The 13,024-nt window shown below is 33.8% G+C and overlaps 1 protein-coding gene across 1 annotated transcript in view; it reads right to left on the reverse strand.

Annotated features, from left to right (window-relative positions):
- The window catches only part of LIN28B (lin-28 homolog B), a 115,248-nt gene extending 104,686 nt beyond the window's left edge, over positions 1-10,562 (reverse strand). The window contains exons 1-2 of the mRNA XM_027057182.2: positions 10,108-10,562; positions 9,087-9,274 (exon numbers count right to left, since the gene is read on the reverse strand). Of these exons, the coding sequence (XP_026912983.1) occupies positions 9,087-9,274; positions 10,108-10,117 (198 nt within the window). The 5' untranslated portion in view covers positions 10,118-10,562. The remainder of the gene's footprint in view (positions 1-9,086; positions 9,275-10,107) is intronic.
- Positions 10,563-13,024: the final 2,462 nt, after the last annotated feature.

Raw genomic sequence — 13,024 nt, forward strand, 5'->3', positions numbered from 1 at the left:
TTAAATTTCTGACTCATAGTTCAACCAGTCCTAAAAAGAGAAGGTTTTTTTTTCACTTGTTAAAGTTGAAAAAAATTTATTCATTTATCTTTGTAAATGTATGGCTTACATAGAACTGTGTTAGGTATGTGTTTCTAATATCATTTAATCTATTTAAGGACGTTGTTGAAGGTGGAATTAGTCTCCAAGTATAAGCGTTTCCATACTATAAGCAAATCGATGTATTATTAAAATCCTACTTTGGAAAAACAGTTGATAGAATTCATTCCAAGCTCCACAATATACCACTGATTCACTAAGTATTTAAAGCAATAGATACAACCTGTGTTGTCAGACTTCTGTTACAGACTGAACTAAGGATAAAGAATTCAACTGAATGAAGAAAATGTTAGGATAACAGAATTTAAGCATATGGTATCTAGGAACATTCTAGCTACTATCATTAATGGCCTACGCAACTGTTTACAAAGCTTAAGGAAATAAACAGTCATGAAGAAATCGTGGCCAGAGTAAAATTAATTTGAATTTTACATACATAGCACAATAAAACTTAACAAAAATCTTAAGGTTATTAGCAAATTACACTTAAAAGACTTTGAAATAAATGACAACTTTGAGATTAACAAAGTAATAAATGAAAGTGGGCTTTTTTTAAAAAAAAAAGTAGACTGTTCTAACAAAAGGGTAAAGCAGCTGGTAAAAGTTAAGTGTATTATTAAAAGCACAATAAAATGATTCTAAGCATTGGTAAAGATAGTTTTTACATATGAAATCTGAAAACTATGTATTTTAAGACCAATGAAAATCGCTGTATTTAGCTCAAAATCTGAAAAGTAACATTTATTGTTTTATCAGAGTTTTCCCCCAAATTAAATGGACAGACATTGTGTAACTAGATTTATAAAAAGAAAGTGAATAGTCCATGGAAAAAAATGATCCACTGCTTTTGTACCTCATATAAAAAGAATGAGAATTGGAAAGATCATATTAAAGATTCTGCAAAGAAGAAAATAAAAAGAATATATAGCAAACTGGAGAGCAGAACTCTTTTCTTTTTTTAAGTTTATTTATTTATTTTGAGAGACAGAGACAGTGTGAGCATGGGAAGGGCAGAGAGAGAGGGAGAGTCAGAGTCCCATGGAAGATCCACACTGTCAGTGCAGAGCCCCAGCGTGGGGCTCCAACTCTAGAAACTGTGAGGTCATGACCTGAACCAAAATCAAAAGTTGGAAGCTTAACTGACAGAGCCACCCAGGTGCCCCTGGAGAGCAGAACTCTCAAATCTATCATCCAAAAGTGCTTTACACCTACTATGTGATCAATAACAAAATAGTTGAATAGATATCGAGCCAGGAACTTTCTAGAGTAACCATTTTCTTACAAGTCCGTACTTTTATACAATAAACCATCTTGTCAATTTACGCCTCTAAGAATGTTTACTCAGTTGAGATATAAATTCATTAAATTTCTGAAAAGAAATATGAGTATCAATAAACCTAATTATGCTCTTTAGGTAAACAATGAGTTTATGCTGCATAAAAAAGTACCATAAGGATAAATGAAATTAAGACTGAAGATCAGTGAAATGCATACTAATTAATCTCAGTTTCACAAACACAGAAACTACTAGTAAAAAGGTAATTTGCATAATTAAGATAAGTTCAGACTGTATTTGATAACTGAATTGTAGCTTAGGTCTAAGGTAACAAAAAGAGCCAGGTGAGTTAACCAGTTACTATGACCTATCAATAATCATATAGAATAACTGAACCTCTTGTCTTCCAGGGTGACTACAAATGGACACAAGGGAACTTTTTGGGGTGATGAAATGACTGTGGTGGTGGTTACATAATTTGTCAAAACTCATCTAACTGTATACTTAAATTTGGTGAATTTTATTCTATATATTATACTTCAATAAGCAGACAAGGCACAAAAATAAAATAAATGACATGAGCTTATTATCTTTCAAAAATTCTGATAATTTTTATGATGAGGGTATAAATAAAAATGCAGTGCTCAAAATAAAGATTAAAACGAAAACCCGGTATTGTTACAATTCTTAAATTATTTTCATGTGTACTACACCTCAATGAACCCTTACCCTAACCCACAAAAATAGGGAGAAAAAATATTATTGAACACATTTCACCCATGGGAACACTGAAGCTCAGAGGAAGTGACTAGTCAGAAGTAAGAAAACCACCAAGTGGCAGAGCCAGATCTAAACCTTCGTTTCTGATGCTTTATCCCTTACTCTACCACACTACCTCTTCTTAGTAATGCTAACTACGTACAACAAACATCACTGAGCCTTTACTCTCTGCCAGGCTCAGTGTTAAATGCTCGACATGTGTAATAACATTTAATCCTCATAATAACCCTATACTAAAGTGGTCACCGTTTTGTCCCCTCCCTTTACAGGACCCTGAGACACTGACAAGGTTACTCACTTTCCCTACAAACAATAAACTGGGATTTCAACAGTGATCTTTTTGACTAGAAGCTCTGCCACTGTATAGTACCTCACAAGGACTAAATAATTAGTATTAGAGCAAAAAGTATTAAATTATTACAGCAGGTCTACTTAAAACAGTATTTTTTCCCTCAACTTACACTGAAGAATACACAACTGGATATATACAACTAAATACTCAGGTAAAATCTCATGATAAAACTATTAAAACAATCTATGTAACCAAGTCATTCCCACATCTCAATTTATATCCTGGTATTTTCAACAATATTACACAATATTTTATGCCATAAAATTATAATAAAATGCTTTGTAGTTCACTGCAACGGAGATTAAGCTATTAACATTATACAACACATTTTGCCCAATTTTAAAGAGAGCACATAAAAGAAGGTACCAATTTAATTTTCTACTATGAATATATGCCACTGAAAATAACCTATCTGTGATTTTGTTGTGACAAGGACTTGTTTACATTTTAGTTTGTTGAACACACTTGCCAGGCAAATTATATGACAGTATCTCTATGCTTCACAACATCCTGAAAAGTCAGGTATTAATTACTCCAATTTGCCACTGATTGTGGAAAGAAAGATAAAACTAAATCTATGAGTCTTATGTTAGACAGCATCTCCAAACAGTCAAATATTTAGATACTGGGCAGGAGGCTGTAATCTTCAGATAATTTTCCAATTTGTTGCTAGATGGAAAGTAAGATTAATCTTGATGTATCAAAATGCAATATAACAAATATTTTTGTTACTCTTTTAATAGAAGTACTCATTAAAAGACAATTTTTAAATGTATCTTACTGATCCGCAATGTATTTTCTTAAATATATTACTGTGTACTTTTCAGTATCAGAAGATGTTATACTCAAATTATTTTAGAGAAAAATGTAAACCATTTATGTTTCTATGGACTGTTTATGTTACAATGCCATAACCTATAATAACTATATACTGAACTATATACTGAATTTCTTGTTACTTAAAATTCAGTGAGAAATATCTCAAGATATAAAGAACTGATAATAAGAAAGTATTTTATTTCACATGTAGTTCCAAATCAAGTCCAAAGAATATCATACCTTAAAGTAATACATTTCCAGTTTAATTAATCAGAAGTATCCTCACTTTATTTGCTTAGGTTATACTTGGATTAGAAATAAAAACACAGCACACCATATTTTTAACTCCAAACTTTTAGGTTAATCACAATACCAAAAGAACTACTCAGTTAAGATAAACAAAAAAAACCATCTGCAGTATCTATGTAATTTCTGAACAGAAAGAATTCTGGCAAATTTAAATAATAAGGGTTCCTTGTTGCCCCAAAACAACAAAATTTACAACAATAAACTCACTTTTTATCTACCATGTTGAATGCAGGCAAAAAAGAAGTTGTTAACTTTTTATGAAAACCAAGCATTCTAAGATCAGTTAAAGGTAGGTTAAAGTTATCATGCCACATACTTGTAAGTTGTTTCTCTCTTACGTATTTGTTTAAAAAACAATCCTTTGATTTATTGCCTTCATTTTTTGTGAAGTCTTTTAAAAAAGAAGAATCAAAAATGAGGAAAATATCTAAGACTTACAACAATGATCTTTATTCATTTTTATTGAAGTATAGTTGATATTCATCAATACTATTTAACACGAAGACTGTCTTAAATGTGCCCAATTCATACTTCATGTTTAAAATGAATTAGAATAAAAGTATCTTTTTAGAAGTAAACAAAAAAGGGTCTTGAAAATGGACCAGCATTTGAAAATCAGAAGTATCCAATATCTGTAAAGACAATAAAAGGCATAAAATTTGGATTTAAATGACTTCAAATATGATTTTATGATTAAATAGCTTTATTTCATTTGGGATTCTTCCAAATTGGTCAACTGGGCAAATCATCTTGAAAACCTGGCAGCATTAGGAACCATTTTCAAATATGAAATTATACATAACTCGCTAACAAATGAGCTCTGTTATATGATATTTTTTTAATTTCCAAGATTTTACTTTGTCTAAATAATTTTTGAAACTGACATTTTCAAGAGTCCCAAGAATAATAATAATCACATCTATTCTACATGTGAAAAATGTTTTCATGCCAAACTACGATAAAAACAAAGATGACTAATAAGTTGGTGATGAAATACTATGAAAAATCCTTAAACATGAACACACTGGAGTAAATGTTTTCATAAATTGTATAATTAATTAATCACTGAGACATGAACTCTATTCTACATCAACTGAACTGCATATATTTCAAATGTTCATATATTTAAAAACTGTTAATCTCCAAATGTTTTTATACCCTATACTATTAATAAAAATGCTTTAAATTTATCTGTTACAGTAATTATTCTTATTTCTTCTGTTTCCATTACTTTGAGATGTTTTCTGAACAAAGTAATAAAAGGAACATAAAATATATAAAATCGCCGTAATATGGACAATTGTGTTTTCCATTAAGATCAAACTACAAACCAGAAATAAAGAGCATATGAAAATATCAACATATTTGAAAGGTAAATTAAGAATTCCAACCAAATTATTAATAAGTACTTAAGCCTATCAAGTAATGGTAGGTGAATTAGTCATTTTGAAATTACTCCCTTTGAGAAGAAATTCTTACATAAGTAGTGAAATAGATGAAATACATTTATGTTAAAAATTCTGTATACCATAATTGATGGCAAAGAATTCCAAATACATAACTAACAAACAAAGAAAATATTATGCAAGTGAGCTGAAGAGAGGGCAGTAAGGAGAACGGCTTCTATCCCTCCCCTGAACAAAATAAAGTTTATCTCACTGAGAGAGAATATTTATTTGGAAATAAGCATCAAAATTTATGTAAAGCAAATGTAAATTATAATAAACATCAACAGGTAGTTACTGGGTAACACTGCCCCTCTCCAAAAGGATCTCATTTTAATTACCATGTGACTTATCTAAAATATTATCAAATATTTAAGTCCTATCAAAGTTTATAACATTTCAAAAAGTTACAAGAGAACTTTCCAAGTAATTTAAACATGTTATCCCACAATCTAACTGTGGATGCAATTTTTTTAACTGTTAATAATAAACTAATAGAAGTTATTAATTATTAACACTTACACACTAACTGTACATTGATGACATCACCTTACTAGTAACCTAGACTTACAAATCTGTATTAACCATGTACGCATATTCTTACTTCAATTGAAAGACTAATCTCTGTGTTTTGCACTGGATTCTAAAGTAAGAAATTCCTACAAATATACCCTAGTTACAAATAAGTCATCGTGAAAACTGTCAAATTTTAAATATTAAATATTTTAAGGAACAACTCGAAAGCAATAAGCTTAAGGAAATTCACAAAATATTTATACATTCTTGTAAGTTTTTACAAATATTATTAAACACTATCAGGTTTCCATATTAATGTGTCAGAATACATATAATTATTACCAATCCATAATCATATGACCATTTAAATCACAATATTAGGAAGTCAAATAAGACTGACATTTTAAACCACCAATGGTCACACACCATCCTCAAACAGCAGAGTCCTCACTGCATTTATCAACAATTAAGGACAGGGAAGGTACATTAGCTAAGTCATATGTTTATTTTTGAGAAGTTGGTGACATTACAGAGACTAGAAGAAAGTTTGACTGTATTCTTGCAAACATACTTTAAGAAGAATTATGTAACTAAGAATGTACAGCTCTATTTTAAAAGTACACATGCATATCTTCATTTCATAGCAACTGAACAATATATATGCATATGTTCTCTTCATTTCATAGCAACTAAATTGTTTTTGATGTGCAGTTCTTTGCAGTCAGGATTTTTTTGCTAGTCCTATTTAATTGTATGTTTTTTATATATTTATTTATTATTGAAGTATCTGTAGTTAATATCTTTTCAAGAGAAAAAAATCCTGGGAGCCTTGGCATAAATTTTTAAATATTATATTAAACTAAAATTATTTTTTTATTTCCCCAAATATATACTATTAAAAATGTTTCATAATACTTAAAAAAATCCAATGACACGTGTACTTCTGAATACTCAAAAAGAAATTGCATGTATTTAAAATAATGATATTGTACAGTTAAACATTTAAAATTCCTAATTCTCTACAATGCTTATTCTTTCATAACAAAATAGCACATAGACATTACAGGGAAAAAATTAATTTGAATGATACATTAATGTGGTATGCTTTCAAAAATTCTCGTACAGTAAAAATGGCAATAAAAGAATGATTTTAAAAGTATTTTAAAAACTGTTGTAAAATGGTCCTGAATTGCAACCTGATTGTGTAAGTGATGCTGGCAATATACCTGCATAGATCATTTATGACCATCTAATTGTTACTTGAAATTGCCTGGCTACAATCTGTAGGATTCTGCCTTTTTCAGAACAATTATTCGTATGATTTATATGCAATTTGTGTAAGTCCCAATAGAAGACAGAAATTCCTCCCAAAGCCTAAAATCAAGAAGAAAAAAATAAAGCAATAATTTTCCCTAGTAAAAAAGTGAAACATATTTCAAAAAATGAATACTGTAGCCATCAAAAAAACTCCCTAAAGTATCACTTTCTAATTTCAAATTTAAAGAATATCACTGCTCTTTTTTTACATCACAAAAATGCTAATACTTAAGTTTTATCAACTTTTTTACATACTTCTTCCCAAGAATGTATCTAGATATATCCTTCTGAAAAATACATTTTATCTCCCCATTTTAATACGTTTTTGAGTAAATACATGACTTGGAACAGAGGATTAAAGCAATTGAATGTTAATAATCTATAGTTGTACTCTAGAAACTGTTTATAATCTATAAATAAAACTTTTCCCGCAATAGGGTATTTTATAATTCAGTGGACATACATATGTTTACCAACATATAATCATTAAATACCTTAAATTTGGATGTCTTGTGGTTCTCAACATTAATATTGGTTAATAAAATGTCTAGCATTTGAAAGTATTAAAAGGAAAACATAGAAAACCAAATTATAACAAGGTGTGATCAAAGAAGAAAAGGGCTATTTTTTTTCATTCATCTATAAAACAAATTTATGAGATCGTAAAGAACAATTTAACAACCTAAAGAAGGTTCAAAGTGGGGAAAGCCAGAGCCTGAGAGAAAATGAATTTGTCAATGATTTCAAGTCATTCAGTCTAGGGAGGGAAAAAGCTGAAAATGTAGGTTCATTTTACAATATAAAGTAGGAGGCATAAAATCCAGTAGCCTGTCTATGGACTACTATTTACATATTTAAACCCTGTTTCAATTCACAGATTATGCTGATCCTTCCACATGTAAACAGCCAATAATGATGGCCAGGCCTTTAGGAAAGGAAAACATACACCACACAGCAAGGTCAGGAAGCTACCAACCACCACAGGACAACAGATCAAAACAGAATGGTTTCATATGTTTCTATTGTTTATATACTTAATTTTAAGATGATATTCCTTGGGGATAAAGGAGGTTGTAAACATTACCAGGAAGGGGCAATACAGTATCAAATAAAATATATAATTTTCATGCAAGTATACTATTTTCTCCATGTATCTGTCAGGCAACCTGTGGTACTGAATGCCATTCATTCAATTTTTAATACTTAAATGTCAAGCCAAAACAAACCTCTTTGGTCTTAAATCCCTTTACTCCTAAGGATTCATTACAGAGAATTAACTTCTTTCAATGCAATAATCAAACCTGCAAATTCTAAATATATTTTTTTTACTATGATGAGATTAAGCAATGGAGAGGAGTAAAAATGGAAGAGGTATTAATTTACTTGTTTCTGGGTAAATTTTTGAAAATGATAAGCAATGACATTCTGTTTGGTATTTAAGCATCTTAAAAAAATTACAACACAATATAAGCAATGGTGGAAATTTACCCAAAGTGGCAGACTAGCACATTTTAGACACACAAGCTAGAGCCACAGCTGGCCACATGCTTTTTTGAGTTCAGTTTCTTAAAGAGACAGTCTCCTTGGACCTATGCCCTAAAAGGGAGCACATTTCTAAATGTCTGACTACCAACCAACCTATCCTTGGGCATTTCATCAAATCCATGGTAGACCAATAGTGTTCTATCTTATTTTACTGTGAAATCAAATTATTTTTATTTAAACCTACAGATGACTACCAGGGAGGCAGAAATATAATAGGGGAAGCTGGTGTGACTACAGGGGTCTAAAAGGTGTCCTACAATAGCAAAAGTTTGTTTGTTTGCTTTTTTAAACTTAAGTGATCTCTGTTTCTTCATTCATTTCCCCATTCATTCACTAGGCACAGACGACGAAGTATATTGTAACCGATAACACCGGAAGCTACACTACAGCAATTTCGCTGTCGAATGAAGAGAACTTGCTAATAAAGTCAACCAGCAGCCAAGCGGTGAAATTTCAAAGATTTCATTTTCTGTTTAGGAAAAGATACCCAGTAAGGGGACCATACACATACCGGATTAACTCCTGACTGCAAGGAAGATTTTGTCTTTCAGCGTATGACCACTGACAAAACTACTGACCAAATCCTGCACATGGTAAAAGGAGAAGAGGGGGAAAAAGTTTGGCTTACTTGGTGCACAAACACATCGACTGGAATATCCAAGGGGCTTCCCTCTCGGTTTATCATGGAGATGAATCCAAATCCCATTCGCACATTGAACCACTTACAGTGGCCAGTTCCGTGCAAAACCTGGGATTCCTCCTCTGCCTGCTCCGGCAGCTTCCCGGGCCCTTCACCACCACCTTTGCCTGCCCCGCCTGAGTAGAACAGGACAAAAAAAAGTCAGTTAGTCTGTATTCCCAAACTGTTCGCTGAAAGAGAAAAAAACTGCTTGGGGGTGGGGGGTGGGGGGTGGGGGAAGGAAACAGAAAGAAACTCCAATAAAGGTTGATTCTTTTCTTCTACAGAAAATATTTAAAATGAAAGGGTTAAAAGGGGAAGCGGGGGAGGAGGGAGCCACACTGCTCTATCGATCACATCAACTTCCACTTTTCTGTACATACGTGTACTTTTTCATTTAACTCCATTTTTTTCGGCCACATATTACGATTACAGCATGCGATACTTTACTTGCATATTGCCGATTTAACACTCGTCCCATTTACAAAAAGAAAATTTCGGCGTAACTATTCTCTCCGGCGGGCACGAGGAGAAAAGAGAAATCGTGAAGATGGTTAGAGCTAGTTAATACACATGCAGCGGCAGTGAATCCAGGGTTATTTGCAATGTGCATTCCCCTCCCCCCAATAACTTTCAATTAAAGTTGGGGTGGAATGGGGGAGGGGGCAGGTGTATAAAAGTTTTCTCGGGCTCACTAACTGAAACTGCGCTTAATCACACTCAAACAATTCAAACAATAGCCCCCTGAAAGCTTTTCAAGTTGTGAATCAGTGTGGGCGGTACAAAACATTTTTGGAGATCTATAACAATAGGTTGCAGAAAGCCCCATTGCGCGATGGGGAGTGGGGGTAATGCCCAGTATTGGGGTAAAAGGGGAAGGGAGGACAGGCAAAGAAGGGTGGGAAAGGGGGAGGGGGGGAGAGAAAGGAAGAGAGAAAATCACAGTAAAACAATAGAAAAGAAAATTAACCTTCGGCCATGTTGCCCCACGGGCCCTCTGCTCCAAACTCGTGAGATGAAAACTTTCCCTTTGGAACGGAGTGATCTTCTGAATCAATCTAACATCTTGATTTTGTGCGATCACAAATTTAGCTCGCATGGTCTAATGTGCTTTCCCTCTTTTGATTTTTTTCTCTTCTCTCTCCAGTTTCTGGCCCCCTGAGCCACGTGACTTTGTCAATTACATGCTTTCTTGCTACTAATTTCACCTCGGATCCTTAAGGGGCTGGCAAGAGGAAGAGATAACCAATCGCCATTTCATCTATGCTGACATCAAAATAATTTATGAATGAACATGAAAAACTCAAACATGTTATCTTAAAGACAATTTGGGACGCTTCTTTGCGATAAATCAGAATGCTGATTTCGTGCTTTTACTTAGACACAATGGAGGGTCCTTGTGAATCGTCGATTTAGAAAAAACGGCACGGTCATATATGTGCACACGCGTGCCTTACACACAAGCCTGTCTAAATAATCTCATTTAGGGGGAAAAAGCCCTCTAAATAAAGCAACCAATGTTACGCTTTTTCTCCCCTAAGAAGTCAGCTGCTCCGTAACAGTCAACCTGCTTGGGGCAAAGAAATTCATATTTAACTCAATTCTGAGAGGAAAATGTGTAATTTACAAAGGACCTAATTAAACCTAATTACATCTCCATGAAACTTGAGATAATAGTAACATACACCTACAATAAGACCAAAGCACACATTTCCCTGATCGTGCCCCGAAATTTTTTTAGATTTAAAATTAGATCTTACTGGAAAAATCGCTAGCACTTTCATGTACTCAATTTATGTTTTGGTTCATCATTTCGGAACATTTTGAACGGGGAATTGTACTTCACAGGTTTCTCCGCCATCTCTTTCCGGGGGAGGAGATGTGATTAATGACTTCCTAAATAACAGCCCAGTTTTCCAGCCTAACATAGAGTGAACCTCAATCAGTGGCGATTGTTCCCCAAGAGCAAGACGACGTAGGGCAGGGAGGGGGAGGGGAGCGCCAGCACAGGCTGCAGCAGAGCCAGAGAAGGGGGGGGGGGGAGAGAAAAAAAGCGGGCACGGGCGGGGGGAGGGGAGAAGAAAGGGGACAAGTGGAGTAGAAAAGGTAAATTCGTATCATATTGATTGGACCCTGACATTTAAAAAGTCCACCGCCAATGGACAGAAGAGTCGAAGAAGCGAAAATTTAATAACGGATTAGGCTCCTTCCATCCCTTCTCTGGCTGGCCCCAGTTTCAAAACGCTTACCCTTTACCTTTCAAATTGATTCAAACGATTGTTGATGACTGGACGCTGACGCCAATATCACCGCCCTCATCGAATACTACAGTAAATATTATAGATCCACTAGAAATGCCTTACTTCCTTTAAAATACAAAACATACCCCGTCTCTGAAACATTAAAATGCACCACCACTCTTTCCCCCACCCCCCCCCCCCCCATTTTCTTAAACAAGCAGTTTACGGAGAAACTGTACAGATACCACTTCCCTTCGGCAAAGCTACCGGGTTGACCCTCCCCCACCTTACCCGCAATCCCCCTCCCCGATCTCCGAACATGCCCTCACTCCTCTAACTCTAATACTGTTTCACACAAACTAAAATGTAGGGATTCTGAATCTAAAAGCTTTGAAAATCCACAGAATGCACCTATTTTTACACCTCCTCCCCATAGTAAACAACTAAATATAAATTATAATTAGTGCAGAACAAATAAACGGGTGTGTGTAAATATGTTCTTTTCAGCTGTTTGTGGTAAAAGGCATCAATCAAGATTGATCAACTTGGAAAGATTTTTCGTGTTTATTTCTTTTGTTGTTTCTCAGGAAAGGAGGCAAAGCTTTCTCATTTTATTTACTTTGGGGAGAATAACCACCTTCCAGTTGGTTGGGGAAGAAAGCAAAAGTGTAAAAATCCAAATGATTTTGCAAGAGTAACAAAAGCTCCAAGCTCTCAAAAAAAATCATTTGCTAACAAAACATTTTTAGGCACTATTTTAATAGTAGAAATCAACTGATTACACTGACCTATAATGAAGTAACTTTAATGATGGCATTTCAGGGGAAACATTTCACATAATAGGAAATAGAAAAAATTTAAAATAAGTTTTATATATTTTGAACAAAATAAGTTTTGTTATATTCTGAACAAAAGAATTACTTTTAAAAATCAACATCTGGTAACAAAAATAATCTAAAAAAGTACTCATGTAAATTGAAGGGAGGTGCTATTATTTATATGAAAGTAATTATAAAATTCACAGAGCAGTATAGTTTGGTTTTGTCACCAACACACATTTATGGTAAACAGTATTTTATCTGTTGTTTATTTTTAATTAGAAAATAGTTTAATTAGAAAATCAGAAACAACATATAGGTGGATTCTGAGTTCTTGTTCATGCTTAAATTTGATGTAACTCAAAACTATCAATATATAAATATATACTAAAAGTGTGAAATACCATAACTGAACTACACTGAATGGTATGGTTATGAGATTCACAGTCTTGCCTGATTGGCGGCCTCCAGTATTAGTGGAATTAAGGTAGGGTTCACTGGACTGGTCACTGGTGTCAGAGGTTATCGACTCATTCATTTCCTGAGAGGGACATCAGCCTTTCAAGTTGTGTAGAAGGCTTTTTCCAACTGGGAACTCAGAGAAATCCTCTAACATTCATTCACAAGGAATTTAAGTCAAATACATTTACATACCTGGGGGAGGGAGGTGGGTAGAAAAGACAAGAGGAAGAGAAGGGAGAGGAGGGGAGGAAATTGACAAGGGAGACACAGTCACACACAGAAAAATACTACTATTTTGGGGATATGGCACTGTCATTTCAATAGATTCGTCTTTTCTGCCCACCCCCCCCCAATCTTTTGAGCCTAA

Source organism: Acinonyx jubatus, chromosome B2 (assembly GCF_027475565.1).
Source record: "Acinonyx jubatus isolate Ajub_Pintada_27869175 chromosome B2, VMU_Ajub_asm_v1.0, whole genome shotgun sequence".
Classification (NCBI taxonomy): domain Eukaryota; kingdom Metazoa; phylum Chordata; class Mammalia; order Carnivora; family Felidae; genus Acinonyx; species Acinonyx jubatus.